We start from the raw sequence: 21,348 nt of genomic DNA, 5'->3' as shown, positions 1-21,348 counted from the left end.
ATGGAATGGTGGTGGTTTTCATTTTCAGGTTGGTTAGCAACCATCACACTCACTTAATTCAGTTGAATCATGTGAATTCTAGACATACAGAGACACTTGCAAAAATGCCAAAAGCATGAAGAGGGGAGGCAAGAGCTGCAGTGGGAATGAGAAAAACGCATCTGGTTAGTTGAAAACAATGGGGAAGATAATTAAATATTTTATGTTAAGGTCTTATATTTAATATATGAAGCGCTGTGGAGTCAATACTGAATACTTTGCCGTTGTGAGGGAGAAGGGGAAAGACAGAATTTGGGGAATCTGCTAATATTGTTTCATGCATCTGTTAGAACAAACTATGAATAAATAAATGAATGAATGAACGAAAAACAAACAAAAAATAAATAAATACAGAACTTTATGCAAATAGTCACACTACCCTACAATTTTCAAACGAACAAAGGAAAAGGGACAAAAAGCCTCATTACCAGTATTAGTTTTTGTAAAACACATTCACTGTGGAAAATCAACAGTCAAGACAGCGTGACCTGGCAGACTTTCCTCTCTCTTCATGCTCTAACTGCAGCGCTTACTCTTTGTTGAGTGTACAACAGAATCTGCCACATTTTCTCTGCTGCATACGAATTTATGCATAATTAGTATAAAATATATGATGTTGAACACCAGTTTATTTTCCTTTGTTTTTCTCGATAACGGAGAAGTAACTTGGTGAATTTATTTTATACTAAACTGTACGTAACATACAGAAATCTGTATGCTTTTTAGTATGTATTTATTTTTAATCCTCAGTAGATAACATATACCTCAAAAGTTCATATTTTCATTTCAGTAAGCACTTGTCAGATAAAATCACATGACTCAAGTATCTCCTTTCTTGTCATACACTCTTTGTTACTATTTATATTGTCCTTTTAAGACTGACTGCATATGAATGAGAACATTCATCAAAGTCAGTGTTAGCTTTAACAATCATTACTTGCTTTAAGTAAACTAGGTGTACAGCCTTGCCCCATTCACACAGATTACATCAGGTGAAGGAAGAGATCATTATTGATCAAGATCCTGCCTGACAAACATCCAGGCAAGTGTGTAATTCTACCATCACACTTCCCTGGATGTTTGCCATTCCATGAGAGAATCTTTAAAAATGTGCAGTTTCATTCATTTGAGAGAGGTCAAACTCAAGTATAAATGTCAAAATATGCAGCATAGAATTGTTTAAAATCAGACATACAGTATAATGCTCTACAACAAATTCCTTAATTAAAAATTAAGAAAATAATTTTTCTCATCAGCATTTCATCTCACTGATTGTCTGATTTGTCAAGTAATGAAAAATAAAGATATGTTGAAATTAAGACATAATGATCTTAAAAAAAAGATGCATTTTGGGTATTTATCCATCAAGTCATGACTGAGTTTTGTTTGAGTTTTCCATAATTATTATCACAAATTGGAAAAACAGCTTTTTATGCAAAGCATAGCACAAAGTAAAAATGTTAACCACTGGGACTTATAAATACTAATGTCTATGTTTTTGGATGTTGTCTGGATTATCATCGCATTAAAATGGCTATAAATGTCTTGGGCCTGCAATAACCAATTAAATGGCTGACTCAGGGAGTAACCCTTAACCACAGAAAACCTCTGTTAATCTTCAGCTGATGCGATCTCATTACATTTTAAGCACCAGGGAATCACAAAATTCCCCCACAGCACAGGCCACATTCTCCTCAATTCAACAGAAATAACATCTACTGAAAACAATTATCTCTTCTGTAATCAACTACACAATTAACCATATGTTCATGAACATTTGGACAGGGGCATAGCAATTGCAGCGTGTCCACCTACAATGCATAAGGCATAAACGACAATTACCTGAAGCAATAACACTACTGAGATGATAATCACATATTCTTAACAAGGCAGTGGTAAATGCGTATCATGACTTACGAAACACTGTTTGTGTAAATACTTGCAGCATCCACAATGAATACAGAAAAGATTCTGCTAAATGAATGATTTTTTCCCCATCTTTGTGAAAACTGCACTCCACTAGCCTGCCTCTGTATGTTTGATATCAATAGAACACATGAGTTTAAGGGCTCCAGACTATCATGAAATTATATTTTATTTGCCATTCATACAAGTACAAGTACTGGTATAAGGAAATTCTATAGTTTTCACATATCAGATCTTATTCTCCTACAAGACACAGATAAGAATAAAGCTTGTAGTCAGTGTGCTTGGTCAACCTTTTATCTGATGCCCAAGAGCATTTTTTAGGTTTAAGGAACTTACTCAACGGTTATGCGTTGCTGACCATGAGATATAAACCTACTGTATGACCTTCTGATGACAAACACAGAGGCCTAACTTACAGAGCCACAGATGACCGCAAAACAGCGTGGCTAGGTACCTGTTAGCAGATTAATTACACTTTGCTGATAAGACAGTAAGGCAAGAAAGGTATATCAGAAAACTTTCACAGATGTGCATAGTGGCTTACCCAGGATTTGGACCCAGGACTCACTGCACCTGAGGTAAGAATCATACCCCTAGACCAACAAGCTCCTTTGGGGTATGCTGGAGCTTCCCGATTTGTTACTGAGTTTTATAAAACTGCAGGATTCCAATGAGAAAAAAACAATCTGCAGTAGGGCAAAAATGTAGGGGCACAAAATGGATATCAGTTCATAACATGGGCTAGGCGTTTGGGGGAATACAGTAGAAGACTGACTGAAATCATAATTAGCTGACTGTAGATGAATGGAAAGGCTTTTCCCTGCCCTTGGACATCCATGTCAAACCCAAATTTTACATGAATAGTATAGTTGCCTCTTCAGTACTCTGTGTGAAGTAAACATTATTTTAGTAAGTTTGCATCAATGTCGTAATTTTTACATTTAATTTACAAAAAAATATCTAAAATAATCAAAATGGATATGTATCATAGTATTGCTTGTATCGTTCTTTTTCTATTCAGGATATATCAAGCATCTTGCACTAGAAAATCAGCCGAGAACAGGCTTCAAATTATCGGTCTCTGAGGGAGAATTCATCTTGCAGGACTTCATCATTAGAGCTGATTTATGCTCCATGTCTTGATAAAGTGAGGCAGTAAAATACCTGATGTAATAACGGTAATGAAATACTGTGGTATTATGCTTACAACTAACACACAGAGCTTAATAACGTCTACATCTGTTAACAGTGAGAGGTCATCTGCCACAAAATTGCCAATCATTCATGACAGGATACTTTCCATCAGTCTGTCTCAGCTTGGCATGGTTGATTTTATACACCAGACATTTCTCAGCAATATCATCAGTTTCTCCATCCATCAGATTTCCATAGCAACTTTCCCATTTCCCATGCAGCCTCACAGTGAGTCTGGGACATCCCAGATAGCACAGGAGTCGAGGTATGGGATGGCCCAAATAGGACACCACTTCATAAGACATACACGCTACACAGGATATTCCGTGACACAAATCCACATCAACTGTAAATATTTCGATTGTAGGAGGAAGCCATAAAGAAAACTTCAAGGAAGATCATATAAACCTGCTATATATCATTCAGATATACCTCTCGATGGCCTCAGATGATATTACAAGTAAAATGAGTGCAGTAAACTAACGTTCCTGTTATTGCTCAGAGTTATTTTTGGGTAATGCTTTACATTAACTGCACCCTCATAATACATTCATTATGCATTCATAGAACATTCAAGAACATTCATAGGCAACATGTAAATACACTTTATCCTAACATACCTCAATAACTTCAATATACATTAACAACAAACATTATACGATTATAAAGTTTGTTATTATCATATAATGTTCATTATTAATGTATATTAAAACTGTTAAGATATGTTAGGATGTTGTGGTATATGTACATGCTGCTTATGAGTGTTCTATGAATGCATTATGAAGGTGCAATGAATGTTCTACGAATGCATTATAAAGGCATTATGAGAGTGCAGTTAATGTAAAGCCTTACCTATTTTTGTACTATTATATTATATTCTGTGGATCACTCTGAGCTATCTTATCAGGACAAACTGTTCCCTGAAACATCAATATGGTTCTTTCTCACCATTTCTCAGCCTGCTGAGCCCAGTGCTTGTAACAGCCTGTTTCATGGACTATACATACAATGTTTCATAATAGACATTCCCAGTGCAAAGAGCCTCTTTAAAAGAAGCAATTTCTTTACAGCTGAAGAAGTTCTTATTAATTTGGTTCTCAGAAATAATAATCCTGAAATGAATGATGTTGTGTCTTCGGGGATGGATTTGAGTCCTCCATATGGTAGATAACTGTAGATGAAATAGAAAATCCTAGTTTTTCCACAGTATTGGTTGCACCTCATTAAGCAGCTTTGGTCTGCTATGATCAGAGGTACGGCTTGCTTTTTATGGCCAAATATTTTACCAGAATATCATAATACTGTCATAGACGCAGTAGAAATACCCTTGAATATCAGAATGACAGCTTCCGAATGGAAAGACAAACACATCTATTTAAAGCTGTCAAAGAGCATTGTGGATTTGTATAAATTCACACCCCCAGATTTCTGGATTTAATTCTGCCATGCCTTTGTTTGTGTGGAGTCTGCATATTCTCCCCATGTGAGTTTCCTCCTCCAGAGTCCGAAGGCACAGGATTAAGGTGAATTATTCTCACTGTATGGTAATATAATGGCTCTCTGGCTTAGTGAGCATATATCCCGTGATTGAATCTGATTGTTATATAAAAAATTGAATAAAACATAAAGAATGAATAAAAAATAAAAGTATTCCTTGTGTCAGATCTTCATTTGAATAAAATCAGGTCAGTTTGAGGGGTCTTTCTCTACAGACACTCATTGGCTAATTTAGTAGATATACCTGCTTGTGATCCCAAACAGCCTGTTCCTCTAAACAGCCAATCATCTGACTGAAACAGAACAGTAATACACAGCAAGCACTTACCATCATGCTTGGCATTATGCCATTTAATCTAGGGGTGTAAATCACAGTTTTCCTCGCGATACGATATAGGCTAATATTGATCCCTTGAGCCAATGGTTCGATTTTTTTTTATACCTCTGGAATTCCCACGATACGAAGCGATACGATTCGATTCAGCTCGATACTGGGGTTAGTAGACTGACAGAAGAGGCAAACGCAATTCGAATATGACATGGTGAAAAAAAACACAGTCCTCCTCCCATTGGAAGTGGTAGGTTTTTGGCTTCTTACTTGGTCCAGCTCCCCCAATCATTTTTATATCCTTTCTTAAGTTTAGCAGAAATAAATTGGAGGCTAACTAGGGAACTCGGTAGCTTGCAGGAGTTTTGCAGCAGCTGGCGCGGTTGAACGCGTCATCCATCCTCTATTTTTTTTTTATGTCATGCGATCTACCCACTCTACCTTTGCGAAAGACCAGTAGATCACAATCGACGTATTGGGCACCCCTGGTGTAGACCATGTATACGTCGGAGTGGATCATGAAAACAACACTGGAACCGGCGAGAAAAAAAACCCGCTTGCATCGACATTTATGCGGTCACGTCGATGCATCGGATCGTTTGCCGTTGAATGGATACATCGATACAAAATCGATGCATTGTTACACCCCTAATTTAATCTAAGTGATTTTAAAAGCAGGTTGGTTCTGGCATGTCAGAAACCCTCCTGGCAGTTTTCAGATAATTGTCTGATAAATGAAAAAGTTCCAGGCAGCAAAAATATTACCCAGTACAACAGTGGTGTGCTGGAAGGCATCTCTGAATGAACTGAAGGGGTTCTAGGGACAAAAGGGGGCTCTATCTCATATTATGGAGTAGCTAATAAAGTGGCCACTATGCACATATTGTGGATTTTTTTTAAAAGAATGCAAGAATGCCAATCATTCTAAAGAAGCCCACACGTAGGAATATGTACAATAAAAGATATGTTCAAAACTAAACACAAAGACAATAATATTGGAGAATGGGCATTTTATAACTGGATGGTCATCATAATGCATATTACCAGTTACTCCTAATGAGAAACATTTAAAAAATGTAAAAACAATTCGCAGTCAAATTTATGTATTATAAAACCTAATATTATTATTATTTTTTTGTCAATTAAGATTTATATGAAATCATGAATACATCCTCCAACCATATAGGCTGGCAGGGTCGAGGGGACGGGGACGGGGACGGGGGGGCATATCCCTGGCAACACAGGTGGCAATTGATAGGAGTACTACAGATGTGAGGCAACAATGCTGCCCACTGAGGCAGTCATCTCTGCCATTTTAAGGGTGCCATGATAATTTAATACTGAATCAATTCAGTATTAAACTCAATTCCAGCATACATCCTTAGAAAGGACAGCTTTGTTATCAAACGAGACATTCTGATTACTCAATTATTTCAATTCATTATCTGAAGCTCCTAGATGTCCAATAAATCCCTGGTGTTTGTCAAACTCATGGCTGCTATAATAAAATTAATAGATACTATTTTTTTTCCACATTGATTTAGTTGAAAGCTAAAATGGATAATTTGAAAGACCATTTTTTTTCAATTTCAATCTATTAATTGTCCCTTTTATGTGGCCTTTTATGTGGAGTTTTCTGATTTTCCTAAAGAAGCTGAAAGAAGTCAAGTGAGCTTTATTGTCATATCATCCATTTGTACAGTAGCAGGAAATAGCCTCCCCCCAGGACCACAATGTGACATGCAAACAGCAAGTGACAAAGGGAGGGGCAGTACAAGAGATTGACGCAGGAAATTAAGCTATTAAAATACTATTTGACAAAACACTGTCTAATCAGTTAAAATGAATTCACAGAAAATATTTGTTCACAGGAATCAGTTATTGCCAGCAGCTGAGTACTATTGGAGGTATAAATAGATAGCCAGTAGAGTTTGCTGTTCAGTTTCGTATGGCTCTCTATCTAGGGTCACTGCCTGTTCTCTCCTTACAGTTTCCTCGTCTGGTTTGTGGATCATGATTGGCTTATTTGAGTTATGTTTCTGCTTTGTATAATTTACTTAATTCTCCTTTTTCACCCAGTGTCGTGAGACTGGTTACTCTCAGCCTCAACGTAATTAGCCTGTTTCTTTGTTCACCACACTTCTGCTTTGTATTCTTCCCCCCAGATTTGGCATAGTTCCCATTGACCAGGGAAAACCCTGCCTGTCTGTAGCCCAGCCTTTCTCAAACCGACCTTCAGGGACCCCCAGACAGTACATGTTTTTGCTCCCTCCCAGCTCCCAGTAGGAGCAAAAATGTAGACTGTGAGGCAGGAAACAGAGAGGAAACAAAAGCATGGTCAGTCTTGGGGTCCCCAAGGACTGGGGTGTGAAACACTGCTGTAGCCCAAGTACTGACAGCGCTAAGTAAAATCATCTTCCACCTGGGAAAGGTATCCGTAAGTAAGAAACTTTTCTCAGCAGGTGCTAACCTGAGTCAACTTGCCTGTTTGTTTGCTTTTCATTTTTGCTCATTACTTTCCATGTTATGCAGTTAATACAGGATTCAGATTTATTGGCCAGTCTTGGCCATTAAGTCCTTGTGTCTAACTTGGCATGATATCTAAAAGTTAATATCAAAGAAATACACTAGTTTATGACCTTCCATAGTACTGGGGCAAAGCAAAAACAAACAAACGAACTTTTGACAGATGAATACTTTTCAGTCTTCTTCTCTATATATGTAGAAATTGCATGTCCTTCCTATGTTCATGCAGGGTTCCTCCATGTGCCCCTGTTTCCTTTTGTATCCCAAAACATGCAATTTGGGGAAATTATTGTCTCTAAGTTGGCCGTAGTACACGTCTGTGTGTTGGAGCGCGTATCCAGCAATGGACTGGAATCATGTGGAGGCTGCTCTCAAAAATTTAATTCTAAACTCTAGCTCTGTGTGTCTGGAGTTTGCAGTCTCAACATGTGCTTATTTCTATTTCCTACTGTACCTCAATCCAACAACATCTGGTTTACTTTAATTGGTGAGTTCCAAATTGCTCGTAATGTGCGACCGTGTATTTGTGTCCCATTTAATGAACAAGCCTGCCATTAAGGGTGTTTCAGGCCTTGTGTCTACTGCTTCCTGAGATAAGCTACAGACTCATCTCATCCCTCTACTGCATAATTGGTCATAGAAAAAAATTGATGGATGGATGGATAGGCAGATGGATTTTATCTATGACTGCACAGGTGAAAGAAACACAGATTTTTTGAGTAGTATGATAAAAATAATTCCCCGTGTTCTTGGTGTAATTCACAAACAGCTAGCAAAAGCAACAAGAAATCCGTTGGTTCACCACAGATCCTGTTGTTCTGGGTGTGTCTTCTTAATTTTTTTTTTGCTGGATTACACCTATTAAACCAACTAACAAATCAGGGATTAGGGAAAATCGACAGGGTGATTCCATTGTCATTAGTATCGAACCCTCCTTCCCCCAGTGTTCGGTGTTTGATTCCAGCCTCCGCTCTGTCTGCATGTGGAATTTGCATGCTGTCTCTGTGGTACCCAGGCTTTCTGCTGTAGTCCAAAAACATGCTATTAGGTAAATGCACCAAACCGCACTCCTGGGATCCTTGCCGCACATAAAAGGATCAATCTTGCCAAATAAAGCACACAAGATGTAACTGCCTGGATTCTTGGTCATAATTGTTATGGTGCTCTTCAATTTTTTTGCTTGCTTTTTCTAATCACTGAGTTATTTTGCTCTTCTCCGATGTTTGCCTCCTCAGTATGGGGTCTGTCACCCTGTCCTGACGTCCCTCATGTAGGAGGATCCAGCATGGAGTGAGAGTCTCACCCACTATTGCCTGCCTCCACCAGGTTCCTCCATCCTTCGTTGCTATTCCTGTTTCCCTATCTCTGCTTGTTTGCTGTCTTCACTGCATTTCTTTCTTCTCCCCCGGTTCATGTCCACAAGAAAACAGCCACTCCAAGGCTTGATATGGACCACCTACCATTACCTGTGTGTCTCTGCACACACACCCTGCCACAAGTAGTAAAAATATTCAGCACATTACAGAAAAAAGTGCAGAGGAGCTGGTTTATGCTTTAGTCTATATTGGATTTTCCTCCACACACAAAGCAAACTAAATGAAGCATTTATAAAATATGATAGATAAAAGTAAACTTTTTCTTATAAAGGATAAAAGGCAGTAATCCTTTTGTTAAACATATGCAGTGCAGTATGGTCATAACCCGACAGTGATTTAGTGGACGCAGAATAATTAACCACTGCTTTTATCTAGGAAACCAGATTTATTCAGAAGTGTACTTTGATTTAGAACCTTGTCATAAAATTAAACTATTATTTTGAGAACAGTTATCCTTTATTCTTTATAACTAATAATATCCAGCAATTCATCTTCCAGCCACTTATCCTGTTCAGGGGATGTCTAGGGCACGAAGCAGGGGTACAGCCTGAATGGGATGCCAGTCCCCGGTAGTGAACACCCACACTGCAACTTAAAGATGTCACTTAACCTTTAGACTTTAGGGGAAAACACGCATGACCAGAGAAGAAGATACAAAATCCACACATACAGGGTGGAGTCAGGGTTTGGATCCGTAGTCCACTGAGCCCTCGTGCCACCACATAACTGGCAAAATCTGATATATACACATTTAAAGAGAGAGCTAAAAAGTCCATGTTCTACTTAAAACCGATAGTGAAAACATGTATAGGCTTCTTAGAGTGGCTGCAAAAAGATAGCAAAAGTACAATCCTGTATGCAAATGGAATCTGTGCTTCAAACTTAATGTTCGTAATCGGAGGATTTTAGACAGCAGTCTGAAATAATGTTTCTGAGTCATTAGCACCTGTTAAAGTGCAAAGCATTCTTTCAAGGTTTAAAAATTCACACTGACATGCTAGAGTACATCTTATTATAGAGACAGGTTTCATTATTTTACAGTATTCATTTAAATAATGACAAAGCTTCAAATCCATTAATCACAGCCAGAACATTTTTTAACAAAAGAAAGTGAATGAATTCTGAAACCCAGACTAAAGGATGCACCTACGCTCCCAGGAGAGGGAGGAATTGTCTGGAAGAAGATGGGAAAAGCAGAAGGATATTTTAAAACAAGCAGCACTGAGGTCTTGCAAACTGTACAGCTTGTGGCAGCACTGGAGGCTGGTAGCAAATCACGCAGATCCAGACTTCAGACTCCGTCATTCCTCATGTGACAAGGTCATGGCTTCACATTGTAAAGCCTCTCTGACAGGCAGCAATCTGTTTTAACAAAGCATTTCTGCTGCACCTTTCAGTTCTGCTGCCTGTCTCTGCAGTGTTCTGAGGCCATTAACGCTGTACAGTACATCCCTCCTACCTGCAGGCTTCTGACAGATACTTATGAAGACAGCATTTTCAGGAGCCAGAAGCCTTGACCAGAACCACTCACGTTTCTCATCACAATTCAAATACACTTCCCTTCCCCACCACCATCCACGAATTATGTGGATTCTGACACATCTTCTCTATAGCTGTATATATAATTATTAAAAAGCAGAGTCAAAGTGATGCATTACTGTGAAATTTTGTTTTGCAGAATGTGTCTTTATTGGGGTAAAATATTCCTCCATTCCTTCATTTTCCATATGTTGATTTTTTCATTATGTTGATTTGAAACACATTTACGTCTTAAAAGATGTGGATAACTTAAAATTCAATGTATGTCTTCATTTCCAGCTTATCATGTAAATTGAAGGAATGGTTGATGTGTCCATCTCAAGTGTTCTACATCGCATTTGGAGCTAAATAGCTGGAATAGCACTCTCTACCAAATTTCCACAGAAGATTGACATGCATTTGATCAGTGCCTTGCTGAAAGGTGGTGACTCTGGTAGCATTCAAACCTGCAACTCATTATTCACAAATTTACCATTACACCTCCTGATGCCCTAGGGTTATAGTATAAGTAATGTAAGTGAAATAGGTTATAGATTAACTTCCCAGTAAGACAGTTATTGATTTTTCTGGGCAAATTGTTCCCTGAAATATTATTTCTTTTCAGTGTCTGGTCTGCCACACATTTGAATTGGAATTTTGAGCAATTTTGCTTCCCGGTTGAACTATTAATTTGGCTGAATGTCAATTTAACCCTCTGATTGTTATGGTTCTACAACCCTGTACTGGAGAAGCAGCCTGTTGCCACATGACACAAGCAGTGAATCCCAGGTAGCGTTATAAATTGCTTGAAAAATTTGACTGGAATTATACATCAGTTATCTGGCAGCCTCCAGTGCATTGTGTCAGCATAACTTAGTTCATGAACCAGAGATAGTGATGAAATTCTTGAAGTATAAAGCCCAAAGAGAGATTTATATAATTCTCAAGATAATTGCTGAAGTGTACTCAATACATATTTATGTATTTATTTATAAGTCTGACATTTGGTGTGTAGCGATTTGGAGTGCAGATGTCAAGTCGATACTGGCTTGCTGATTCCCTAAAAGCACAAAGCTGAGCAGGTTCCAGTCCATGCCTGAAGCCTGTCTAACTGGGCTGCTGAACCCTTTAGTGGAATAATCCATCACTGCTGCAGGCGTTCTTTGGGTGTTCTCCTTATTGTAAGCATTTTAAATTTTAAAAATGCTTATATGTTTTTGTTTTGGTTTTTCCTCTAACCCATTTGTGATACACATGGGTTTATGTACGAACCAGACCAGCTAATACACTTAATATGGCCATTGATAATGATCAGTCCAAGTGCAAGTACAGATACAGAAGAATTCTTCAGTTTTCCCTGTACCCCGTCTTACTCTCCTATGATAAATAAGGAGGTAAGAATGAAGCTTTGGGTCAGAGCACAGGGACTTTAGTACTTTTCCTTACAATCAGCTACTTATCTGTTACCCATAGAACAATTTTCAGGATTAAGGACTTTGCTTAACAGTTATATAATCCCTCTACCTGTCAAGGGATTCAAACTGGCAACCTTTCCTTCCTAACAGATTGGTTAGGTAATTGCATAATAAGTATAACAAAGGTTTAATAGTGCTATTATTCATATATTCTGTAGAGCCACTTTGAACAATGATGCAACTCTCATCAATAAGAAATGCATCATGGTACAAGTAGAAAGGTACTGATTTTCTTTTTGTATTTGTGCCTTTTTGAGTTCCCTGGTTTCCATCCAAAACCTTCAGGTTTAGTGTACAAGGAAGACAGTTTCTTGTGTGCTGAAAGTTAATATTTTTTTAATTCATGGAATGTAATATATAAAAAGCTTATTGAACTAATACAGCTAAAATGACATTTGCTATCTGCTATGTCTTTGTTTACTTTTTTTATATACTTAACTCTACAGCTACATGGAATAGGATGCCTTCTCTTTCCTTAAACTGATTAGCTAAATCCAAATAAATATTGCATTTTAGCTGCTCCTGCAGGGGAAGTCACACAAGGCCAGTTAAGAAGCTGTGCTGGGTAAGGTGGATAAAAGCAAACTGGGACAATTTTTGACATTTTACTTTATCTCTCATTTTAAAAATATAATCCTAATTATAAATATTAAAACAAAAAAAAGTATTACTAAAAGCTCAAAAACTGAACTTAAGTTAATAGACCGCGAAGGTGTAAAGATTCAAACATTTAAGTGTCCCAGTTCATCCTTTGTCTCCCCAACCCAATATTCACCCTAGATAAACAGCTTAGTTGGAGAATTTGGTGCCCTCGAGCAATGCCTGAAGGCTCATCTGTTCCAGGAACACCTGTACTAGCCTACGCTGCTCTATGTTCCCTGAATGCTCTTAGTATTGCACTTTGTCTGCTGATTCGAATACTTGTCTTACTAGGTTCTTGCTTTGTTTGAAAGGTGTTTTATAGCTCTTGCTCCAATACTGCTTACACTTGTCATTCACTGGAAGCTGAACCTCACTGCACTTACTGTATGCCCACTTCACTGCTTGACAGCTATATGTTTGTAATGTACTGTCTGCCTCATTTGTACATCGCTTTAGTCTGAAGCATCTGCTAAAGAAAGTGAGCATGAATGTTTTGTTGCTTCCTAGCTTCAAGCCTTGCAGTGAATGAATTCTTAGGTTGAATTCTTCATTCAGTTCCTGGCTGTGATCCTAGCCCATCGCTCTCCTGGTTGTCTCTCTGCTCAGTGCTATAACATTTCTTGTTTTTCACATCCTGATTTTTTGACATTTTTATGCTTTATACTGGTTTCTGTCTCCTGGTTCGTCCTTTCTGAGCCATCATATCTAGATTGTACTGTGTTTTATGATTCCCAAATCCTACTTTCTAGGCCGGCACGTCATCCCAGTTCCCTTTTCTATATTCGATCCTCTTATACTGCAGCTTCTAGTTCTTCACCTGGGTCCATCCTTGCATTCAAAACCTTCATGTTCACGGTTGCAATAGGCAAAAGACCCCATTTGCAGACAATGAATTCAGCTTAATGTAATAGCCTGCATGGTCACTAAATGTTAGTCCACCAGAACATCTGAGGAATGAGATGGAACAAGCTGTTCATTATGGAGATCCACCACCAAACAAGGCAAAGCAATTCTGAGAAGCCCTGGAGTCAGCATAGACCAGTATCCCCATGGAAAATGTCAACCTTATTAAGTCCAAGCCCTGACAAAATGAGGCCACTTTGAGGGTAAAAAGAAGTGCAACCAATATTAGGAAGGTTCTCCTAATATTTTACACACCCAGTGCATTAATTCTTGTCATGCCTTGCCCATCATGTCCACCTGACCCTCCTGTCTACTTTCTGAGGTGTCCCAGGCCAGGATGGGTCCACCCAGAAGATACCCCCTGGAAGACTTAGAATGGGACTCTCTGGGTCTTGCCATAAGTTCCGCTCCGTGGGTCCCTGCCTCAGCCCAAAGTCTGCACCAACCCCATCCTAAGTCCTGGTGTCAGCTGGGGCCTGGAAGAGGGGTTAGCTGAGTCTCACTATCCATGCTGCTCGTTTGCCTGATGTTGCCCACCCAGGCAACTCTCCTGCTGTGGCCCAGAGGAGAGGTCCTGCAGTGCCCTCCTACTCCAGCCCTGCAGCTCCCTCAGCCCCCTCCTACTCCAGCCCTGCAGCTCCCTCAGCCCCCTCCTACTCCAGCCCTGCAGCTCCCTCAGCCCCCTCCTGCTCCTGCCCTATGATTCCCTCGGTGCCCTCCGGCCCTGCTGGAGGCCTGGATAGACCCTGCCTCAATAGTGAATGGGCCCAGAAGGGTGAGCTTCCCATGGTTGCTGTCCAGTTCTTCCTGGACATTCCCCTTTCCCTCTGGTCCCGCCTTCCCTTGGTTTTGTCCAGGCTTGTATCCCCTGTAGCCCTCTTCTGTATTTATGTTCCTGTCACCGCAGTTCCTCTACCTGTCCCCCCTGTCCTGGGATTCGTCTTGTTGGGTGTCCTCTCTGCTGTCCCTGGTTTTGCCTTTGTCTGTTTCATGCCCCTAGTTGTGTCATGTTTCTTGTCCTATGTCCTGGGTTTTGTTCATCTGGTGTCCCCAGGTATGGTTTGTTCAGTTTGTCTTGGTCTCTATCTATACAGCTTCCTTGTCCCCGTTGATGCTTGTTCTTGCATTCAGTCACTTTGGTCACCTCCCCTGTTTGCCCTTCCCTTTGTGGGGGGGGGGGGATGCTATGTTCTGCCCGTCATGCCTGCTTGACCCCCCTGTCTCCTCCCTAATGTGGCCCTGATGATCCACGCCTGGTAAAAAAATCACTTCTATAAAATGTCAAAGAACTAACTAGCTAATTTGTTTTCATAGAATGAAAAATGTAATAATTATCCAATATGGAATTGCAGTTTTGGCCTGGTGCCTGTGCCAGAAGGTGATATATGTGATAACAGCCATGGGATGGGCACCCCAAAACAATTTAAGTGACCTACAGTTGTTTGCAAATAAGCATGTCCCCCTGTTCAAATCAATCAGAATGTTTTGGGCATGACATTACGTGGCATGTTTTTCAGAGCAACAATCAGCACTGAGCAGCATTTAATTAGATGTTGATGTAGAATCAGCTGTTTTTATTTATTTATTTAATTATTTTAACTATATTATTTTATCAGTATTAAAAGCCCTGTTGCCTGGGATAGGATTCAGGCACCACCCCCATATACACACAAACATTATACATATAACATAGAGGCACTGATTTATAACATACCTGTGCCCCACAGAAAACGAATTTGTTGTATACGCTTAGAAATATTTAATTACTCTTCCATTTGATAAATGGTAAAGCTATTAACTATCTCCTGTATATTCAGTCAATGTCCGAAACTTGCTTGAAAAATGCAGAACATTAAGGAAAATGTAACAGACTCATTATAGTGAAAGCAAACTAGTTTGGGATGGTTCACAGGGTCATCACTGGAGCCTCATAATCCCATGGCTGTGGGATTCATTCACATTCACATGGAGTTTGCATATTCTCCCTGTGCTTTCTTGGCTTTTCTTTGGGCTCTCCAGTTTTCTCCCACAGTCAAAAAACATGCAATGAGGATATTATGTGTCTCTAACTTGACCATTAGATAGTTATGTGTGAGCCCTGCAGTGGACCAAAATCTCATCCAAGGTGTCTCCTGCTTTGTGCCCTGTATTTCCTGGGATATGCGCCAGAAACGGTGGAATGCTGTATTGGATAAATGGGTATGGTCCATATTGAATGAATTGTAAAGACCTAACACAAACACAGAAACTACAGCAAGTTTCCATTTAATTTTCCCATCCATCCATTGACTGAAACCACTTGTCCTATTCAGGGCCACAGAGGGTCCAGAGCCAAACCTGGAGGCTACGGGCGCAAGTCAGGGAACAACCCCGGATGGGGCGCCAACCATTTAATTTTTATTGTATCTATTATTTAGTAGATGCTTTTATCAAAAGTGATGTATAGTTCAGAAAGCAGGCTCAGTCAGATGCTGGAGAAATTGGGGGTTAAGGGCTTTGTTCAAGAGCCCAATGGTGAAATCATTACTGTATGTCACTGACAGGATTTGAACTAGCTACCTTCCGATCAGCGGCATAGAAACCTAACCAGCAGAGCCACATACCACTCAATGGCTTGTTCCTACCCTAACGAGGAGGGTTAGCCAGGAGCAATTGAGGTTAAAGGCCTTGCTCAAGGGCAAAAGAGTGAAACCTCCCCATAAGCCATTGGATATGAACCAACAACCTTTCAGTCACAGGAACATTATCTAAACCCACAGAGCCACACAACACCACCCACTCACTACTTAATATTATTTTTTAATTTTGCTAGAAAAATATTTGCTTTCTAAGAATATTCTGGCAAAAGAACCATCATTGTGTCTATTTGTGTGCTTGAGTATTGTCCCCAATGAAATTAAAGAATAATGAAATCTATCACTATACCTAAAATGTCATTTAAGTTGTCAAATACCATTCTGAAACTAAAATTTCACTGAGAATTAGGTCATAGTGTCATGCCCCGCTTCTCTGATCCCCGTGTGCCACGCCCTGCTCCCTCACTGCCTCGTGTGGAATCCCCATGTCACCGACTGTGTCTAGTTTCATTCAGTGTAGTCTGGTGTATTTAAATACCTCCCTGCTCGTCTTCCCCCAGTCCTGTCATTGTCGTTACTGCCTGTTTCTCCTGTGTGCCCGACTGTCTTCCCCGTAAAACCCTTGTTTCCCCAATAAATCCTTTGCTTCCCCGACTTACTGGATTCCTGCTCCTCTGTCTCTGCTCCGTGCCCATTCAGCACGTAACATATAGATAGGCCAAAATAAATTAGCAAGTCCTGTTGCTGGTCTGAAATGATCAGAATAGTACAGTCATATTTTGCTGGCTGTTTTAAAAAGGTTTGAGCAGACAAATGCTAAATAAATGCTTTTTAAATCTTCATTATAATTATTTCAACACATTTTGGATAATCACAGGTACACAGTGAAACTGCCAGTTTTTCCAACTTCTAATTGTTTAGAAAATGCTGAATGATACCTAAACCAGTGAACTTACTTCTGGGGCTCATTTCTCCCTCTAACCAGACCTAACCCCATCACAAAATACATATCATGCTGTTAATTCATTGTCAAAGCCCAGGCCATTGGTACCACTTGTTCTGGTCGTCTGCTTCAGGCAAATGCTTATTCTACCATATGTTACATGTAAAGCAAAGCAAAATACTAAACAGGATATCTCACATTTAGGCAACCCCTGCAGAGCCAATCAGCACAGTTGACTTTGTTTTGGGTTACATCAGGGTTATGCAACCCTGATTGTGAATGCTGGTATCCAGCAGGTTTTGTTATCCTACCAGATGAGTTACTACCTGCCTGAGATCAGGTGTGGTTCATCAGTGACCAAGTAGGATAGAAACCCTGCTGGATAGAAACACTCCAGGATCAGGGTTACCTACCTCTGGGCTACATCACAGATGTGTTACGCCCTGCCTGTTATGTTTGCTTGACCGCCCTTCTCCACCCTGTCATGGCCCCGATGAGCCTTGCCTGTTGCTTGTTACCCCTCATTAGTCTTTGTATTTAAGTGCCTGTTTGTCTTGTCAGCCCAGCCCGGTCAGTGACATCGCTCCTCCTGTCTGCCTATGTCCTTCCCCGTACTACCTTTCTTGTTTTGACTCCTCTCAGTCTCGTTTGTTTCCCTGCTCCCATTCAGTTAATAAAACCCCTTTTTTGCCTAACACCCGCCTTTGAGTCCTTCGTCCCACTTGCTGTGACAAGATGTAAGTGAGTACATGGTAAAAATAATCCAGACTACCTAGTTTCATTTTTAAAGCAGCAAAATCTCCTGTCCACCATGAGATTAGTTTGCAAATGACAGTCACAACACTTTTTTTAAAAAAACAACAATGAAACTGTTCTTGGTAATAAATGTAGAAGGTAATGCAGACTACTGTTTAATGCCTTGCTTTCACTTGTACATATTTACTTTCTTTGTTAGCACTGAAGTTCATTTATGTTGCATTTTCATAATGCTGTCTGCAAAATTACAAAAAATAGAGGCAAAAAATACTGTTGGAAAAATGATATAGTGACTTCTATTTTTGTAGGTGAATGCAGGAGTTTATAAGTGTGACCTGGAATTTGTTTTATTTGAAATGACATCCCTCCAGTATAGGGTAGAAGAACATAAAACCAGTTCCTGGTATAAGTCTGACTATGAAAGAAACTTAGTACAACAAGAAGAAACCCATGCCACATGGGTAGAACATGCAAACTTCATGCCACATGGGGAGAACACGCAAACTTCATGCCACATGGGGAGAACATGTAAACTTCATACCACATGGGGATAACATGCAAACTTCACGCCACATGGCAAGAACATTTAAACTCCACACATAGAGCAAGGGCACTATTCAAATACCCAAACCTCAAGGTATGAGGTCACAGTGCCTAGAACTGCATGACTGTGAAGCTGTATATTTACTACAGTAGACTTATTTTGGGTAGGGTAATTGGTGACTCATTCTTAGCCTTAAAATCATTAGGAATTTACATTAATTGGTTTGTAAAAGACAGTATACTGGAAAAAAAAGAGTATTTTATTCTGTCAATTGTGTGTTTTATTGATTTTTTTATGTGTTCCTTTGTTTCCAGTACCTTGGTGGTAAACATTCAATTCATAGTTTAATACAAACCAAAGAAAATCCCTGTATTTGCCGATGCTCCCACCGGAAGTATTAATATTAAAACTGAAAATAATATAGTTGTATAAAAGTCAAAAGAAAAACCAGGCTGTTTTTTCTGGCTGCTCTTGAGTCAGCTCCTGACAGGAATGGCTTGCCTTTTACCTATGATCTAAAGCCTGCACCACGAGCCATCCATCAACTGCTCTTGGAGTGCGTCTATAGCTCTGCACAGCTGCGGGGGCTTTGGTCCTCAGTGGTGATCTATCAAAAATTTGTGCTTGATGTAATCTTAAAATAGGACACACATAGAGATAAACCAGATGCATCATGTCTATATCAGTAAAAAAGATGCATGTGTCTATACCCATGTTGAGCTGCTTTAGTTTTACGGAGTTAAGTTCTGTGGTTTCGTATTTCTTTGTTATGTAAATGTAGATTACGGTATATAATTCAATTAATTTTTATTCAGATTAAAAGCGGCTATAGTGCAGAGCTTTATGCTGTTATGCTTTAAGCGTGAAATTATACTGTGCAAAATCCTTTCTATTCTCTATTGGTTTTCTATAGCCTAAGCCATTTTCGAACGGCTCCGCACAGAAACTTTAAAGCAGCGGTTTCTATGACAGCGGTAGCCTACTAGACAGAAAGTAATACATCATAATCTACATGCCGTGTGAATATTAATGATATTAATAGTAATACCTACGGAGAAAATCGGTATTTGTACTAATGTTGGTTTAATCAACTGAAAATGTTCGTCTTTTGATTTTGCCTCCTGTTAGCCGATATCAACGTAAATCCAAGCAGAAGGTCTTAGTATTGATAAAGACAAATTGTTGATGATGGATCGCAATTCTCCAAGGCTTTGGGAGGCTTTGAAAATAAAATGAATTCATTTACGGAATAAAGGTAACTATAAGTATGATAATGAATACAGTCAAAACAACCGTATAAATGGAAAGAAAAGCTCGCAAAAATTCTTTCGATATATTGTTTCACAAGTGTACCAAGAGATGCTCCGCTATTACAGCACGATTGTTTTAAATGTTTCAGCACCACTACAAAGGACAGCACCACCGCAACAAGCCTTGATAGGAATCTTATTCTGTTAATGACTCACCAGCGAGGGAGTAGAGATAGGTGTAAACAAGCAACAGGAATTGTAGTCGAGCCCATTCCAATCTTGCACCCTCCGATCGCCACATTGTGATAAACTAAATGTTTACCTTCAGTTGAACGCGATTTTATATCACTGAGCTAGTCCACATTTTCAGTTACCGCAAAAGACCAGCTGTTCTGGCATGACGTAATTTCGATGGCTGTTCCATTATGGCTCCGCCTTGCATTGCTTTGATTTGACAGTTCGTACATTCAGGCCAGTTTCATTGGAGGATTGTGCCATCAATCATTAACGATGCAGTGCTGGATGCCTAGATTCTGGGGGAGGGAAGCCAGCTTAAATCAAGTAACAGCGTTTCACGAAAATCAGCAATTTCCAATATATCTGCTTTATGAAAAAAAGTTCATTCCTTAAATAAGGATTATAATGACATGTTTGCCAATATACCGACGTCCGTGATGAGGATTATAAAAATAATTCTGCAACAACATATACAAGGCTAAAAATGGTAACCACGTAAAAATGGAAAACATGGGCGTACAAATATGATCAATGATTCAAACCCATCTTCGTTTTATGCACAACTACAGTTAATTCAAAAAGTTGGCAAATATTTTGTAATGCATTATGCATTGTTAAATTCTCTTCGTGTCATGTTATTACAGGATTAAATTGGCTATGATGATGGTGTTTCTCTATTTTAAATGTGTTATAAAATATAAATGAATATGTGTGTTTACGTTCTTCGATTTTAAATTACTCTGTGTTGTATGTCGACAGATGAACTACAACTTTAACTCGTATATACTATACATCCCGTTTTAATGTTCTCAAAAGATTATTTGACACGTAGAAGAATATTTCACTGATCATTGTCCTGGTTAACGAAGTTTGATTTTCTTTAACTGTCAGTGTCGACCGTAACATTAATATTTTATTCATACAAAAATTATTTCGCTTTTGTTTTTATGCCAGTCTCTCAACCATTATTCAAACATTAACTCAACTGCTTGGAAAATCAATTCTTTGCCATTTACTCAAAAGTCCACCACATGCTCTATAGCAAATTCTTTTACTTTCCATCCCAATTATAAAAACGTTTCAGCGTTTAATCTGAATGAGCATATCGGGTAGTGTTACCACTTCAACAGAAATGTAGTCATATGGTGTATAAGCCGATGAATAAAAGTTCCATGCACATGAAAAACACCCCTTTCCACATTATTCTCTTTCAGTGGTTTAATTAGCATCTACCGCTACTCTATCAGATAAATATCCGAATATCTGTACCATATATGTTCAATTAATGAGGAGGTTAAATGATCTAAAGGAAATAAAGCACATTTAGTAATCTTAAATTACATTGCATTTGTGAATGACAGGGGCGGCAAGTAAAAGCATTTTTCCTGATATGAAGTATTATATAAAATCCGAATATGTAACACTGCATAAGCTACATTGCCAACAGTATAATGATCTGGCAAGAGAGAATCACAGTGCAGTGGAGCTAGGATTAATTTCCAGAATCACAATCCAAAATTCATGGTGTAAAACAGGCAGTATGTCGTAGGGCAGGTAGAGGTAGTCAATGTGGAAAACAGAAATCCAAAAGAACAAAGGGAAATCTGACATTGGA

At 39.2% G+C, this 21,348-nt stretch overlaps 1 protein-coding gene across 2 annotated transcripts in view; it reads right to left on the bottom strand.

The window, feature by feature from the left end:
• The window catches only part of tmem8b (transmembrane protein 8B), a 49,692-nt gene extending 29,794 nt beyond the window's left edge, over nt 1-19,898 (bottom strand). For both annotated transcript variants that reach the window (XM_023818304.2, XM_023818305.2), the window contains exon 1: nt 19,713-19,898. In XM_023818304.2, coding sequence (XP_023674072.2) covers nt 19,713-19,797 — 85 coding nt within the window. In that variant the 5' untranslated portion in view covers nt 19,798-19,898. The remainder of the gene's footprint in view (nt 1-19,712) is intronic.
• Between the last annotated feature and the right edge of the window lie 1,450 nt (nt 19,899-21,348).

This window comes from Paramormyrops kingsleyae, chromosome 2 (genome assembly GCF_048594095.1).
Source record: "Paramormyrops kingsleyae isolate MSU_618 chromosome 2, PKINGS_0.4, whole genome shotgun sequence".
NCBI lineage: Eukaryota > Metazoa > Chordata > Actinopteri > Osteoglossiformes > Mormyridae > Paramormyrops > Paramormyrops kingsleyae.
This window is presented reverse-complemented; position numbering and strand designations above follow the sequence as displayed.